General features: G+C 39.3%; 1 protein-coding gene across 1 annotated transcript; it reads right to left on the reverse strand.

Moving 5' to 3' along the window:
* Nucleotides 1-653: 653 nt before the first annotated feature.
* Nucleotides 654-17,487, reverse strand: LOC141344646 (KN motif and ankyrin repeat domain-containing protein 4-like). Its single transcript, XM_073849522.1, has 10 exons — nucleotides 17,353-17,487; nucleotides 14,231-14,306; nucleotides 12,624-14,123; nucleotides 11,399-11,480; nucleotides 10,703-11,056; nucleotides 10,521-10,605; nucleotides 9,197-9,416; nucleotides 7,138-7,280; nucleotides 6,783-6,983; nucleotides 654-1,023 (listed from the first exon to the last, which is right to left on the reverse strand). The coding sequence occupies exons 2-10, from the start codon at nucleotides 14,244-14,246 to the stop codon at nucleotides 913-915; spliced, it is 2,712 nt and encodes a 903-aa protein (XP_073705623.1). The 5' UTR covers nucleotides 14,247-14,306; nucleotides 17,353-17,487; the 3' UTR covers nucleotides 654-912.
* Nucleotides 17,488-18,043: the final 556 nt, after the last annotated feature.

Below are 18,043 nucleotides of genomic sequence, written 5' to 3' on the forward strand. Positions count from 1 at the left end.
TTGAGTTATTTTCAGGGGACAGTAAATCTATACTGCTATGCAAGCTGCACAGTGACTCTAAAATATGTCCAAGTTTCATTTGTATAATATTGTCCCTGGAGAGGATATACTAAAATTGTTGCTGAAATGTGAAGGGGGGAAATCACTTTTGTGAGATACTGTATATTTCATCTTATATAATAGGTGTTTAATTTCACATTTGGTTGATATTTATTTGCAAGTGTGACCCATTTGTTGAGGCTGTTCAGGTAGAAGTCTCCTTTAAAACTCATTATGTTAATTCATTCCTATATTAAACTGTCTGGCTGGATCGCCTCAGGAATCGTGTCGCTACAGTAAAAAATATTAGGTTTTTAATAATTCCACTGTGGCACGAAATATACATCAAGCTACAAGTTTGCCCTGGGTTGTTTATACCACTTTATATCAACAGCTTAGTATGTTTACCTTTTCCACTGTGACTTTGTGTATATTTAGTTGTCCATGTTAAAGGATTCTCTTCAGATGATTTACCGTACTGAAATGAATCCTCCAGATAAGCAAATCATGCTGCTTTGAAGATGTCAGAAGATTTGTGAGGCATTCAGTGGATATGCAGATTGTGTTCGTCTTAAAATAAACAGTCAACCACTCAAAGGATTTATCTGGACTAGTTTTATAGAATAGTTTAATTTATTGACATAAGAATGAAACTGGGTTGGTTACAAAACATTGTGTGGGGAAAGATGCACCTTTAACTGTTATTGTCAGTTTTGCGACAGTTATATATTTACATTGACAAGCTTTACATTAGCAAACTACTGTCTTCTTGACTTTATAATATTGACATTTTATTGCTGATTTTCTTTTTAGCAGTAACTGTACATGAATGATTACTGAAGTATAAATGACTGAAAGGTCTCAATCTCCATTCTAAGATACCTTGCATTTGTCTGCGTTCTTGGTTTCTGTGCGGGCTTTCAGGAGGTCTGCTATCTCTGTGTGAGAGGCCTGTGTCGCCAGAGATAACGCACTGCGTCCACCCTAGAGACAAAACAGAGATATATGAATATGATACACTACATGACATCTACAGAGATCTAAACAGCATGTCTGTCTTTATCATAGCGCTACAAGGCTAGTAAAGGATTGCATTCAAATCAGTGTTAAATGTGCCTTTTTTTTTTCCATTGAAATTGAGATTTTCAATTCTTACATGGCCACTTTCATTTCTAAAAATAAATCAGATTTAGATTTTTGCACAAATTTTGTATGTACGCAAATTGTACAGATTTCTAGTAATTGTGCAGTTAATTTTTCATTGTAAAAGGTAAAAAGGTGATCATACTGATTTCAAACTTAAGGATTAATTAGTTTAAATGTACATTGAACCAAACATCTTAGTTGATAATTCAGTATACTTTATTTTTGACAAAACATTCCATGTTTCAGTCATTACAGCACATTTTTAATAGTGACAGTAATGTTTTGGTAGCGACCACATCACATTTTAAGAATTTTAGCTTACATAGTAATACACTACTAAAATACTACAAATTTGCATAACTGTGTTAAAATGTGTTTATTTCCCCCCAAATATGAGGATTATGTGTCCCTATTGTCACTACCAAAACAATGCCCTGCTGGAAAAAACAGGTAAAACCAGCGTAGGCTCGTTGGCTGGGAGACCAGCTAAAACCAGCTACTTCCAGCTGAAACCAGCTAAGCCCAGCCAACCAGGCTGGTTTTAGCTGGGGGGTTTTTTCAGCAGGGTGATGGCATGTTTCGGTCGTGACTGTTACAGTAGTGACAATTTTATGGGATAACACAAAAAAAAAAAAAAGATGTCACTACCAAAACATCACCAAATGTTACCTGTCTGTTTCAGTAGTGACAAATTGAGTTACTTTTGAAGCTATCTCAAAGATGCTAATCAGCACATGGTTAGCTAGCACAGTTCTGAAGAGTTGTACACATATCAAAATTAAATTTTATGGAATAACTGCCAAAAAAGTGTTTAATTATAGAAAAATTGTGTTCGGTAGTGACATTCTTTAAAGTTACACACAGATTTTTTAGACTTTTGAACACATTTACCTCAAAATGATGGGGCCTATCTATTCACCATGTAGACATGGAAGAAAGTGATACATAAATATTTCCTGATCATAAATGTAGGGGTGTAGTTAAAATCAGTCTTAACTAGGGTGACCATACGTCCTCTTTTACCCGGACATGTCCTCCTTTTTGGCTATAAAATTATGTCCGGGGGGATTTTGGAAAATATCATAAAATGTCCGGGTTTTTTACCTCATTTCACTGACCGTCATTAATTCAACACTTTAAATGCAGCCACTGCCCACTGGCATTATTCTGAGGTACCTGTCTGATGACGTGAAAGACCCAATCAAACAAACGAGGAGCTGCTCTGCAAGAGCTGTGTGTCACTAACATGCCGAAACGCAAATGTAGTTTCACAGACGAATTGCAAAGAGAAGAAAAGAAAAGACTAAGAGAGATGATATTTTTACAAGGCAATAAGGTTTTGATATAAGATTCAGTTCTAACAGAAAGGGGGGGGGGGGGGTCAAGCCCATCCTGGGGAGGGTGTCCTCTTTTTGGATTCTCAGAATATGGTCACCCTATCTTAACCAATGCACTAAAACACAGATGTTTCGTTAGTGACATAAAAAATCGCTAGGGACTGGCTGCATGTTAAAATGTCCAAATTTACAGCAGAAAAAAGTATGTTTACAGCCTGGTACAAAAAGTGGTTTTGGTCTATATAGCTAGTTTTGCCCTTCATGTCAACTGTGAGGGGGGTGAATTTTTTTATAACTCATCCATTTAAGTTATATTAAGCCTTAAAGTTCAGCATAATTAAGGGCGTGGCTACTTGAGTGACAGGGGGTTTGCCGCTGCTGTCACCACTGTCGCGCTAGGGCGTGGTTTCAGCAACCAGCTCCACCCACGTCCCGCCTTTTTGCCCATTTTGAATTATCCGGGAGTGACGCACGGTGACGCATTCTCCAAGATGGCGACGGCCAAATCCCGCCCACTATAGGCTTCAAAAACGCTCTTCAGAAACTTACGGTTGACGTCACGGATACTACATCCAAATTTTTTTACAGTCTATGGTTTCAATAGATAATAAAATGATCTTAGTAAACATCTAAGATTTGAATACTTAAATGCTTTTTTAAAAGTGTTTTTGGGTTGTGGGACAGCAGTTTGCAGTTCTGTAGAATGGCCCATATACGTATAGAGTGTTTTCATGATCTAAAAATATTGGCGGCACTGAATGTAAACAATGCCATTCAACCAAATGAAACTTGCATATTTTGCTAATTATTGCTGCTGAAATGGTCAATTATTGTCATGTTTTGGGCTGTACTAACTGTAGTTACAGTAGTAAGTACTGTAAGTACTATAGACTGACAAAAGTTATAACAAATCAAGGAGAAGAGAGCAAAAAACTTTCTGAAGAACAAAATGCGTTTGTGGTTGGCCAAAATGAACCAGGATTTTCAGAGCAAGAATCTTGACAAAATCGTGTTTGTTCTTATCATTTCCAGTCAGTTAGATCGAATATTAGGCTAATATCTTACTTAATACTGCTTGTATGTATCTTACTATCTATTAACTTTAGTTTGTCAAAATATTGTGCCCTTTCCTGCTTACTAAGTCTTTCTCTATATGCTTTAGCAGCTTCCACACGTTTGTTCTATGGTTTAGACAGCATGAATTAGAAGAATGACATATTCAATAGTACATTAACCATGCAATCCATGCTGTTGTGTACATTCAAGTATCACCAATAGGCAAGTGTAAACCCTCTATATGCACAACCAAGCACACACACACAAATATTACTATCACTAGTAATTATTCATAATTTCCTTAATGTTATTGTTACGGTGCGGTGCTGGATGAGACGAGACGATACACGATTTAACAAACACAAAGTCTTTTAATATAATCCAAGGAACTGACAGATCAGGAACACAAAGAATCTCCACACACCAAACGTAAAACATGAAGCAAAGACCGACAGTAAACTAAACTCAAAGACAGACTTATAAAGGGAAACTAATCATTACAGACAGGTGAACACAATCAGGAAGAAACCAAAATCCATGGAACAACGGGGGGAGACAATGGGATAAACCAAGTACATGAACTGACATAACTATGGCAGTTATACTGTATGTGAAAATCAAGCAGGTGGGTATTATACAGGAAGCTTCTGTCTGAGAGATTGCAGGAAATCTCTCCAGCACCTGCTCTGTGTTTCAGAGGATTTATTAGTTCTCAGAGCAGCTCGTCAGTTGTAATGTGATGTGACCTGACTAACGCTCTAGTTTCAGCTGTGGGGGAGCAGACTTGACAGCTCTCATTTTGTCTTACATGCCTCCACATTCTCTCGCTTGCTTTTTCTTTCTCTTTCTCTTTGTCTTTCTCTCATATAGAACTGATGAAGCCACCTCTGTGTGGGATTATTTCAGCTGCCAAGCAAGGATTTCTCTGACACAGAAAGTGATTAGACCAACACTTTGTAAGCATTATTTGTACACTGGTGGCTGTCAGTTTCTGTTGTTGTTTGTATGAAGAGCATGAGGCTGATAACATGTTAACATGAACTGGCCATTTGAACTGATCAGAGTTCAGACAAGATTGTGTCCAGCAGGTGGCACTTTTTTACAGATCAACTGCCTCGCAGAAACAGATCACTGTTGCCCTTTAACCACGCTGAACTTAGAGCTGTTGTCTTCCTCCCATAAAGTGTCATTGTGTTTCTTCAACAAAAATATTGAAGACTGACAAATGCAGCATTTTTATGAAATTTAGGGACAGCTCTGTGCCACAACTGACTTATACAGTTGACTCTGGCTTATCTCAGTTTCTCAAAGGGGTCATCGGATGCCCATTTTCCACAAGTTGATATGATTCCCCATAAATCTTCTGTAAACGTGTGTTATTGAAATTGTTATATTATCCCTTTATACTGTTCAATAAATGTATGGTTAGGTGTTTTTATTTTATTTTAAAGGGAACCCTGGGTATTAAGACTTGTATGGCTTAATATAACGTAAATTTTGCCTCTTACTGAAATATGTAACCGAAAACCCATAAAAGATTTGCGTTATTTAAAAAATCCACATCATTTATACATATTTTGGACTATGAGGGGCACCATTATTTTAATGACGTGAAATGGTTGCCCTCGGTGAGCTACTGGCGCTAACTATTGATATTTTTACCAGTTTTACCACATACTGATACAATGACCACAGCTACTGCAAGAGTTCACAGATGGCGATGGATATAAGCGTAGGCTTCAACCAAATGCCATACCGTTGATTTTTCCTACAAGGAGTCTAAACGCACCCGAATATCGAGTGAAATTCACACTGAGAAACTCTTTCAGTGGCTGCGGCATCATGGCAAGCATCAGAATGTTTACAATACTGCCAGGATAGAATCTAGAGCAGGGGTCACCACACTCGGTCCTGGAGGGCCGGTATCCTACAGAGTTTAGCTCCAACCCTAATCAAACACACCTGAACCAGCTAATCAAGGTCTTAATAGATATACTTAAAGCCTCCAGGCAGGTGTGTTGAGGCAAGTTGGAGCTAAACTCTGCAGGACACCGGCCCTCCAGGATCAAGTTTGGTGACCCCTGATCTAGAGTTTCTTGTCTCTGCTGTTTGTAAGCACTTTCAGTAGCTGTGATCTACTAAAAGCCTCAAAGCCATAAGGGCTGAAGTGGAGTGAACACAGACACGGGTCTTTAGGAAGTTTTATTCATCCACAGGCATCTTCACATTCTTTTCTCCTCTTCCTATCACTAGGAAAGTAGTAAAAACTTACAAAGCTTCTCTTGTTGCCCATTTGACTGAAAATTACAACCAAAAGCCACACAATGTGGCATTGTATCAGTATTTTGACAGAGTTGTGTTGCGGTAAATATAGCAACATGTAGCATCAGTAGCTCACCAAGTGCAACCATTTCATTGTGACACTGTCACACAAGGACGCATGTTTTAACCTGCTCGATATATTATGATTTTATGTATATTTGAGTTTTAATAGGTTTTCATGTTGTCTTAGCCATTTTATTCCTCTTAACCATTTTAATGTGTGTATGTCTTTAAGTGAGTCTGGGTCTGCTTGTCATGTGATCAGTCACATGACAGGAATCAGGAACTAAACAGTATAAAGGAAGCAGCATGTCAAACAATCAGGGTCACTGACCAAACACTGGATTGTGGAGTTTCTTTTAAGGACTTACCATTCCAGCATCACTTTTATTGGACAACACTTCTTTGGATTGTATATACACCGTTGGACACCTTTTACTTGGAGCTTTCAACCAACTAGGATTCTTAAGGACTGTTTTAGGGTATGATTTGAATGGACAATCTGCTTTTAACAGCCTAAGTTATTCTGGTTTTACGGTGTTGTTTTAGTTCCTTGTGAATATTGTAAATACATTTATTTATGCACTTTACTTTTGTCGTTGTCTCATCTTTTTAAAACACTTATTTTACCTCACACAGCCTAATCTGACCCCTTTTAAATCTAAGTAACATCTACCAATAAGGCCGATCGTTACATCATGTCATTGAAATAGTGGTCCAAAATTGGCATAAAACAATGTGGCTTCTTTAAATAGCATAAGCCTTTCATAGGTTTACTACTACATATTTCAGTAAGAGACATTACTAATGTTATATTAAGCCATACAAGTCTTAATGGCCTGATTCCCTTTAAGCTTTGGACAAGCATGCATAAGAAATTACCTTGTCTTTCAAATTGACATCGCAGTTTGCTTCCTCTAACAAAATTTGCACAATATTGACATGTCCCCGATCACAAGCGCTGATCAGTGGAGTGGTTCCTGCATGATCCTGGGCATTAGGATCTGCTCCCTGTTCTAGCAGGAGACGCACCGTTGAGACATGTCCTTGTCTTACTGCCAAGTGAAGAGCCGTTTGTCCCACCTAAAGACACATTTGTTTACAACAGAAGCAAACACATTCATCTTCTGAAACATTACAGAACATGCCAAATCTTATGCAAATAAGCAGTCCATTTCAAACAAATCATTTTGATAGAAAGTGTACACAGTGCCAATTGGCTAATGCCACCCATCACCTGGCCAACACAGGCGTTGACGTCACCAAGCTCCATCAGCTGCTGGACCACTTTCATGTCCCCTGGTGATTCTACAGCTGTCAAGGAGGCCAGCATGATTGCTGTGTAACCAGACTTGTTTCTCAGGTCCACTTCACATACACCTAAGGTTAAGAGGAAGAAAGCACAGAAAGTGTCCTTTAAATATCTAAATATGTACAAATTGGCACTTTTTGTACTGTAATGAAATTTTAATGTGTAATGGTTAATGTAATTGATGCTGAGAAATTTAAGATGGAAGCAGGGCAACCACATGGTGAACAGTCAAAAAAAAAAAAAAGCTGTATTTGGACAAAATAGCTCTGTTTCAAACCCTAGTGAGATGCCATCCTATCTACCCTGCTGAAAAAAATAGCTAAAACCAGCCATGGCTGGTTTAAGCTGGAAGTAGCTGGTTTTAGCTGGTCTCCCAGGCTGGTCAGGCTGGTTTTAGCTGGTGGTTTCCCAGCCTGACCAGCTAAGACCAGCCTGGCCAGGCTGGAAAAGTGGCCAAAACCCCTCTAAAACCACCCTGCTGACCAGCTATGACCAGCTAAAACCAGGTTGGTTGACCAGCTAAAACCAGCCAACCAGCCTAGGCTGGTTTTAGCTGTTTTTTTTCACCAGAGTACCACCTTCTAGGGCAGCATCCAAAATTAAATGGAACTCAACAAGTGACAGATTTGGAATGCTCTACATAGGCAGCAACATGTGCACCACACTAAAAATACAGCAGTACTCCAGAAGTACAAAAGACACACAACTGATGATTGATTTATTAAGAGTTTGATGTTAGCATGTTGCTAAGCTAACCATGCTATATGCAAAGCATAAAATGACATAGCACACACAAATAATCTTTTGTCCAAGATGAAGTGGAAAGTTTGAGTACTTCTATAGCTTTATTTGCCTCTTGTTAGCAACCAAATTTTTCAAAAGTTAGAGTTATAGAGGGTTTGCACTTATGTCACAGTTTGGTCAGTTACCCGGATGCACTGCCATATTGGAGATACTCATATGAATATGAATTGCATGGTTAATGTACTACTAAATACATTGTTCTGCCAAATTATGCTGTCTAAACCATGGAAAAATGTGTGGAAGCTGCTAAATCATATAGAGAAGGACTTATTAAGCAGGAAAGGGCGCAATATTTTGACAAACTAAAGTTAATAGGTGGTAAAGATACATGCGAGCAGTATTAATTAAGATATTAGTCTAATATTTCAACTACCTGACTGAAAATTATAAGAACAAACACAAATGTCAAGATTCTTGCCCTGGAAATCCTGGTTCGGTTTGGCCAACCACAAACGCCTTTTGTTCCTCAGACAGTTTTTCCACTCTTCTCCTTGATTTGTTATAAGCAGTCTATAGTACTCCAAATGTTTTTCCCAGTCCAACCAATTATAAATCCCAAAACATGACAATAATTGACCAATTTCAGCAGCAATAATCAGCAAAATATGTGAGTTTCACTCGGTTCAGTGGCATTGTTTACATTCAGTGCCGCCAATATTGCCGATTGATGTCGTGAAAACATTTTATAATCCATTATCCAAGATAAGCTGGAAAGTTTGAGACACTCCTATAGCTCCATTTAGCCACTTGTTAAGCAACCAACTTTTTCCAGAGAGATGAAAGCTTTGAAAATGTGTCTATTACTGAAGTATTTTATTGCATAGAATAAAACATGGGAAAATATGGGCTTGTATTAACCACTTATTTCCAAAAATTCGTTCTCTTCTCTCTTTTAGAACTCCTTTCTGCACCTCTCTATTGATACTTGTCAGTACTAATTTAAGTGAAGGAATAAAATGCTGTCTGGGTAGGCAGCTACTTTAGCTTGGTTTTGGAATAGTTATAGATTGCAATCACAGCAAGAACAGTGTATGTGTTTTGCTTTCATTAGCTTCAAAGAAATCAAAGATTCCATAATGTAATTTCCCACACGATAATGAAAGACCTGTTTTAAAATATTTATTTTAAAGCAGTTAAAAATATAAGAAAATGAGACAAAAATTAGTATATTATCACTGACCTGTGTCTAAAAGGATCTTCACAATTCTGAAGTTACAATGAGACACACTATAATGCAAGGCGGTGTTCCCATTATCATCTGCCATGTTTACCAGGAACTGAAGGACTGTAGGTGTTTGTGAGTTAACCTCATTGAGATACGAAGCAACAGTATCGGCACATGCTCCCTCCTCAGCAGAGATGTGAAACCACTGCTGAAACACTACAGTGAGAGTCTGGCTCTGAAAATCAGCAAAGAAGACCAGAGTCAAACTTGGCTGAAGAAGTCAATAGTCATTTAGCAGGTGCTTGTCTTCGAAGTAAAGCAACCGACAGTATACTTATTACAAGGACAATGTCCCTGGAGGTACCTGAAATTGTTTAGTTCACCCCAAAAAAAAAAAAAAAAAAAAATCTGTCATTAATTACTCACCCTCATCCAAAACCTGTAAGACCTTCATTGACCCTCCATAGACACGGGTCCTTCCACCTTCAAGGTCCAGAAAGGTACCAAGAACATCGACAAAATAGTCATCATTGGCTCAATTGTAATTTTATAAAGCTACGAGAATACTTTTTATTTTCTGAAAAGATCACATGCACGCGTCGTGATCATTTCTAATATAGCGCTAGGGTGATGCAGAGGAGAAGAATTGTTGTTAAAGTCATTATTATTTATGTTTATGTTTTTGCGCACAAAAAGTACTCTCATAGTTTCATAAAATTATGGTTGAACAACTGATGTCACTTTGACTATTTTGTCGATGTTCTTGGTACCTTTCTGAACCTTGAACATGGAAGGACACTTGCTGTCTATGGAGGGTCAGAAAGCATTCAAATTTCATCAAAAATAGCTTAATTTGTGTTCTGAAGATGAACGAAGGTCTTACGATTTTGGAACAACATGAGAGTGAGTAATTAATGACAGAATTTTCATTTTTGGCTGAAATTTTCCTTTAAGGTAGTCAATTTAATGCCCAAAAAAGCATGCATTTATAAATGGATGCTTGAAATTGCTGCAATAGTGTCTAATTTGCACTGCTCTTGGTAGATTGCATTGATCATTATGGAAATGATCTGGCTGCATCTATGTTCTTTAATTTGCTCATCAGCCACAGAAATTTACTCTCCTTTTGGCACTTTTTATGGGATTCCAGCCTCACGCTAATTTGCCCTGTTTAGTAAATCTGGCCCAATGTGTCTTGCTCAAGGGTTCAGTGGTGATGGTTCATGTCTTATTCCCTACAAGAATTGGTCCAGCAACCTTTTGGTTAGCTTAACTAGTACACACCACTGCCTAAAATAGGCAAGCTTATTACATATAAACTAGTTAAGTGGAATATTACCATTTCATCATCAGGTTCTGACACTTTATCCATGTGGTCTCTCAGGAAATAACATGCCTCTATGAAATCTTTATCAACAGCTTCCCTAGAAAAAAACAAAAACAGGTGGTTTTCATTCATGTTTAGAATTTAGATGACTACATCTCATATTGCTGTATCGCCTAAAGATGAATTCATCTCACCTGTTTTCCTTCATTGCTGAGGATTTCTGATCTGAGTCCACGCTCAAAGAAATGCAACCCTTCCTTTCTTCCTCTGTTTGATCCTCTAGAGCTCTCGCCTGACTTGTTTGCATGTCCAGATTATCTTGTTTTGTGGTCTCTACATCTATGGCATCTTCTTTTGAACTGAATTCTGCACTTTTACTTGTGAATGTTTGTACGCTGGGATCTGTAGTCCATGTGGTCCATAATTCTTCTTCTTTAGTGGTCCATAGGCCTTCTTCTTCAGTCGTATTCTTCTTGAGGCCAACATCCACTTCTGCATGGTCTTGTAGTTTGATAGCAGTACTTACTCCCTCTGTCTCTGTGCTCCCACTTCAAAATGTTGAAGGTCAAAGAGAATTAGTATTCTGAAGTCATTTTGAAGTCACTTTGTATGACTATACTGTGGCACTCCAGGAAAACACTTTCTATTTCAGGGGTAGGCAAGTTCAGTCCTAGAGAGCCACTGTCCTGCAGAGTTTAGCTCCAACCCTAATCAAACACACCTGAACTAGCTAATCAATGTTTTCAGGATTACTAAGGCTAGAGGCAGATGATCTTCTCAGGATTGGAGCTAAACTCTGCAGGACAGCGGCTATTTAGGACGGGACTTGCCTGCCCCTGTTCTTTTCCAAGTCCATTAGTAGTGTTTACAAAAAATTGCCCTTGTCTTACCTGTCTCTTATGCTGATTGTCTTCAAATGTTCTGTCTTGGGGTTTTCTCCTACTTCAGGAAGAACTTCCATTGTTTTATAGTCTTGCAATTCACAGAAAAGCCACAAAAGACCATCATGCAAATTATCATCATACACTGTCAGTAAACTAGACAACCCAGTCTCATAAAAATACGTACCTCTGGGTACTTTATAGCATCACATTTTTACGTGCCTTACTGCAGGTTTCACGGCAGTTTCAAATAAAAAAGTCCACTGAGTGGCGCTAAAACACAGGTAACAAATGCAAAACCAATATAAAAATGCATTTGTAGACGCCGCTTGAATCTTCCTTGTGTGTAGATTTTAACTCTTTTTAACCATAGTTACACGGGATTTAAACCGGAGCTCTTCACTTCAGAAGTACATCTCTGTACTGTGTGAGCTACCAAACAAATCTACTATCTATGAAAACCCATAGATATGAAGCTGGATATGTCCTGCTAACATTCAAAAGCATCAGTTTTCAAATCTCCCAGCATATTAAAATAGTTTTTGAGTCATAATATAATATAATATAATATTTTTCAAGTAATTGTGCAAATATTACACTTTATCAAGCTGTAAATCATACTTTGTGTGAAAAGGAATAAAAGGTGTCTGAGATTTACTGCCTCTAGTGTTTATTTTTTTGGAAACTGCAGTGATATGTACTTATTGGTATGTATTTCATGTCTCGTGAAAAAGTGCCCAAGGTACGTTTTTGTCATCAGACCAGGTAGCTTGTAAAATAGCTTGTCACTTGGATAGTACCCTCAAAAAAATAAATTTTTTTGCTTAACAACCCTAAAAGCAGGGATCTCAAACCCTGCTCCTGGAGAGCTACTGTCTGGCAGACTTCAGTTCCAACCCTGCTCCAAAATAACTGTCTGTAATTATCGAGTAGCCCTGAACACCTTGATTAGTTGGTTCAGGTGTGTTTGATTGGGGTTGAAGTGGAAGTCAATGGGACGGTAACTCTTAAGGAGCAGGGTTGGAGACTCCTGCCTTAAAAGGTGCATATTACCCTTTGAGCAAGATTAGCTCCAATTAGAAGTTTCTAGCATGCCTAGTAAGACCTTTATTTACTGGTTTAGGTGTGTTTAATTAGCCTGCAGGACCCAGAGTTTTGACACCCCTGATTTTTTGGAGTACTCCAGTGATAAGTTGTTGGACCCCTAAAGGTGCGGTTGAGTGCAGAGTCATACCTGGTTTTGGGGCATCACCAGTAGGAAACACATAGAGGGCAAGAAGGGTGACTAAAGTTGTTAACTGCTCTTGAATAGTGCAGACACGTGGAGGCAAGTGATCTGAAGACATTTTCCCTGATGAATCGTCTTTGCAAAGGCACTCCCACTGCTCCTGAAGGAGCTCTTCCAATCTTTTCACGTGGTGCTCCATGTCTGCATGAGAAACTGGAGTTTGATCCAAAACTTGAGGGGCGGTTCCCAACTCTGTTGGCATCTCTTGCCCACTTACTAATGTTTCTTGCAATTCTACCACAGGTTCGAGACTTACTAAGGAGCTCTCAGATGAAATCACTTTGGCCAGTGTGAGTCCCATTTCAAGCTGTACGATCTTCTCATCCTTGAGAAAACTCTCCTCTTCTTGCTGCTTCCGCAAAGCTCTTGTCTTGTCCAGCTCTACCTCCAGTTCATGAAGCTTCTGTTCCAGCAAAACAACTTTCCTCTGGAGAGTCTCAGTGAGAGACTTAGCTTTGTCTCCATTATCCAAGAAATCTCTTTCTCGCGAGACCGTCTTACGTTTTTCAATCTCTGGGAGAATTCTCTCAGTAGTTGAAGTCATTGCAATCGCATCAACTTGTTCAGAAGAAGCCTTGACATTTTCCTCTAACCGGTCATATTCTCGATTCATCCAATCATCACTTGCTTTGTCTTGATTTTCTCTGGCAGATGAAGGAATGTCCCAGTTGTTTATGTGTAGAGGAGCAGCAGGAACATACAGTGGCCCGGTGGTTTTGTTTTGGTAATGTAACTGCAGTAAAAGTCTCTCTTGCTCCTCTTGCAAAATACATATCTGCGCCTTGAGCTCAGGAATGACTCTGATCTCTTCTTCCAATTCCCCAACCCGTTCCAGAGCCATAGTGAGCCGCTGGAGGGTCCCGTTTGCTCTACCTATCCTGCTGTCAGAGGTATGGAATACATCTTCAGATGAGCCATTTTCCTGCTTTAGATATTCCTTGGGGCTACTAGGGCTGGTTGGATCCTCAGTTGACTCTGAGCGTTTTCTCAGTAAAACGGTCAAGGGTAAACTGGACGCTCTCAAGAGATTTGGCCTGACATAACACCCCAAGGGCTGCTCATCAAAAGCCTCCATCTCTGCAGATGTGAAGGGCTTGTAGATGGGTTCTCCCCTCCTGGCATAGCCAGTGGACACACTGTCACTAGATCGAAACTCGTAATGTTGCTGAGAGTCTCCTAGTTTGGTTTTGGGCCATAAAGTGCTGACTGAGTTCCACTCTGTAGTTCTGCATCCATATCCCGGAAGGCTTAAGTTACGTGACAGGATGCCATTATTTTGTCTTTTTTGTCTTCTCTGCATTGGCACCCTCCTAATGGTGTTGCCCTTCTCAATGTCATCGACATACTTGAGAAAGTCCAGGTCCAGATGGAATCCATAGGGCGTCTCTACAGAATAGGATGGTGGTCTTCTTTGGCTCCCATTCTCTTTTGGATAGATGCCGTTCTCTAAAAGAAAAGCACAAAGATGAGTTGCAGAAATGCACAGTATGCAACTGTATTCAGACCGTAAGATCTGCAGTATCATGTGTTTTTAAACAAAGTGTGATTCATACCTTTTTGGGTATCCATTGTTCTTAGCACAAGTCTGTTTTCAACTTCATGTGGTTTTTAGTTTGTGTCTCCTGCCACCTGAAGACAAAAAGACATTGCTGTTACTCTGATGTGTTAAATGAAACAGAATCAAGCACTTCTAAATGCTGGGAACACAAGCTGAGATGAAAGTAGGTTGTGCATGAGTATTTTGCAGATTTACAGAGCCAGACTCTTTCTCTATCTCTCTTTGACCACGCAGCACTTTCAAGGCACCACAGAAGCAGCCACAGCCCAAACAATGTGAGCTATGCAGTAAACACACAAATAGCTGAGACCAAACACATCCACTGGCTCGCATACACACAGACACCCACAGATGCACACCTTGGCATGGCTCACACTGGTAGAAAAAAACATCTTATCAAAATTTGCAGCATGCCTGCTTTCATACCTGTCTGTTCCACCGTTACCGTTCTTCTCTATCAATAGCCAGATCAGCCAGACAAACACACAAATGGGGGCTGCTAAGGCAGGCTGATCTGAAAGAACTGATTGAGGTATATGGGCCATGTCAGGCAAAAAATGCATTGCTGATATAGTCTTATGCTGATAAGGAAAACGGGGCTGCAAGATTCTTGTTTGAAACACACTCCATCCTGAAGATCCATAAATAGCCACCGGACACAGGGGTGTCTATTCCACCTTCTAGCAGAGTTTAGCTCTAGCCCTAATTAAACACACCTGAACTGCTTTTCAGGATCACTAGAAACGTGCTTTGTAGGTAAACTCTGTCAGATCGGACGCCCCTGTTTATAGGTACACCTAAACAGTGTTAAAATAAACAAGTAAATGCACATTTACCCACAGGCGCGCATAGACTGACATGACCCCTTGTCACCTCTCTCATATGCTGACGTAATGCCTGAAATGTACTCGCATGTACGCAAGTATGTGAACACGTTTCCAACTACATAAGCTTGATATCTCACTTTTGTCGAGGGACACTAAGGTGGCTTTACTTTAAACTGTCTTCTACAGTCAGTTTTCTTCTTCAGGTCAACAATTAAGCAGAGCAGCAGTTTGAAAATTGCTAGTTTAGTTAAAGAAAGTTAGACTGTTGACATGTTAAGAACTTGCTACCTGAGACATCCAGTGTAATGACATAGGATTTGATGTTTACAACCCTTTGAGTACTTATAGAGTAGAGTATTTCTTTTCTAATGCTGTGAATTAATTTGCACCACTATTATAAACAACTGTAATATAAATGTGACCCTAGACCACAAAACCAGTCTTAAGTAACACGGGTATATTTGTAGCAATAGCCAAAAATTCATTGTATGGGTCAAAATTATCGATTTCACTTTTATTTCATGTTCCTTAAAGATATTTTGTACATTTCCTACAAAAAATATATCAAAACTTAATTTTGGATTAGTAATATGCATTGCTAAGAACTTGTCTCAATATTTAGATATTTTTGCACCCTCAGATTCCAGATTTTCAAATAGTTGTATCTCAACCAAATATTGTCCTATCCTAACAAACCATACATCAATGGAAAGTTTATTTATTCCTGAGATGTATAAATCTCAATTGACCCTTATGACTGGTTTTGTGGTCTAGGGTCACAAATTACTTATATGATGAGTTATATGCTAGAATTGCTTCTAGCATACAGACAACTTTAATACGGAGTCTTAATTCAGCCATTCTACTAGATTTAGGATTTCTCCACTCAGTTTCACAGTAATGATTATTGCTCCCTTTTCTTTTTTGCAGCACTAAGGAAAAAAATCCTTCCTCTCATTAAATGTATTTCTCTCCGCTGCATTCTTTCTTACACCACAAATTGGATTGAAACTCATGACAACTTAAAAACTGCTACCGCTGTAAGAACAAAATTTGAAACACTGCATCCTCTGAAAAGAACGGACAATTTCAGGCTTGGAGAATGGAAAAAAAGACCAAACTGGAAACTTGAGAGGAACAAACATTTTATCCTGCAGAGAGTTTCAAACTAGTCTGCAACAACTGGAAGTGTTTTCTTACTGTCAACCAAACAAAGTCTTTTCATATCTCTCCTCTTTGTGCTATCACTAAAATGTGTCAGATGACACAACCTTTTCTCCCTTTCTTCTCTGAATAGCGTATGGTTTGCTAGCTGTGTTTTGACATGCACATTTAACAACTCAAGTAGGCCTGATTCACTTTTACATAAAACAAACTGCTGGTCCCACACACTTTCTCACTCACTCACATTTTTAACACACACAATAGACAGACGTTTCACTCTTCCTGTTTGGCCCTGTAAGCGGTGTGGTTTCCTTGGCTCAGATCCTCATTCTTTCTCCTCCGTTTGGAGCTGGCTGGAGGACTGAAGCCAAAGATTGGTTCTCCTGCTCCTGACCCCCATCACCCTTTCACTTTATGGAGAGAGGGTGTGGTGAAGAGTCTCTGCTACTGGACTTTTCAGAAAAACTACTGTCTATCTATCTGTTTATCTATCTATCTATCTATCTTGCACGTTCTTATCCTTAGAGTGTTGTTCCATCTCCTCCTCTGTGGGATTTTTTCCATGTCCACAGCATTTGGACCATGCCGACAATCTTGGCTGTCTGCCAACAGCAATATGTGCACGCACACCAGTTACATGAGAAGACATGTGTGCAGCAAAGTAAATTCTGACTCACTGAATAATCAAACACATGAGAACTTGAGCACTCTGTGCCTGAGGAACATTCAAAAAGAGTTTTAAAGTCACCATTGAAACCTCCTGTTCAGTGGCTCCTGTTACACAAACTAAGCAGTTCAGGACATCTCTCTATTGTTTTAGTGAAGCAATCACTGCATCAGAGGAAAGTCTTTGAATCTCATTTGGGATGCTCAAAAAAGTGTACTTCCTAGGAATTTGTTTGTGCAAAATAAATGACGTATCATAATGGAAGCAAACGACACACCCAATTTACACTAAAACACTTTTTTTGAAATATTCTAATATAATACAAAAACATAAATGCAGCAGAGTTTAAAGACATTATAAAAAATAACCTTTTGCTTAAACTTTAACACTGCTTTTCTCATGAGTTGATTTTTGTTTAAATATTTACAGTAAATTAAATATTTTAGTTCTGTGTCTTACCTTAAACATCACAAGCCTGGCATTGTGTCCTCTCTGGAGTTTAGTCTGTTCACCTCTTCACTTTTCTCCTTCTTCTGAGAGGCTTCAGAGGGGAAGGCAGACAAAAGACATTCAAGCAATGCCAATGTAAAATTCTTGCAAAACATAAGCAGTGTTATTGTGTGTGGAACAGGAGGCGGGCTGTGGGCACTCTGGCCTTTCGTGGCTCCGCCCCCCACCCAATCAGAACCAGAGGGTGGGAGGCAATCTGCATAATTCCTCCAATGAACGTGAGGGGTGGGCGGGGCTTTGTGCATAACTGCATCTGAGGGATGTTTCTCAAAACAGGATCCATGTGATGGCAGGGGGCTCGAGTTTACTAGTACAATCTGGGGCACTCACACAAAACTAGCCCCACATGAAACTGGGTGAAAGAGGACCCTGGAGTAACCCGTCAGAATCTCAGAGCACATGCTGCTACAGCCGCCCACCCACACGCTTTAAGTGTAATTCAATCCACTGTAACATAGTGCTCACCATCCATTATAATCATGAAAATAGTGCAGGGCTTTTCATGAGTATAGGGCACAGAGTGGCTGAGGCTCTTTCAGGACATGCCATTCATTCTTTATGTATCTCCTTTCTCCTCTGGTCTTCCATTTTAATAGTATTATTGGAGATTTTCAGCAACAGCGTCAACAAGGCAATGCCT

The sequence above is a fragment of the Garra rufa genome, chromosome 10 (genome assembly GCF_049309525.1).
Source record: "Garra rufa chromosome 10, GarRuf1.0, whole genome shotgun sequence".
Lineage (NCBI taxonomy): Eukaryota > Metazoa > Chordata > Actinopteri > Cypriniformes > Cyprinidae > Garra > Garra rufa.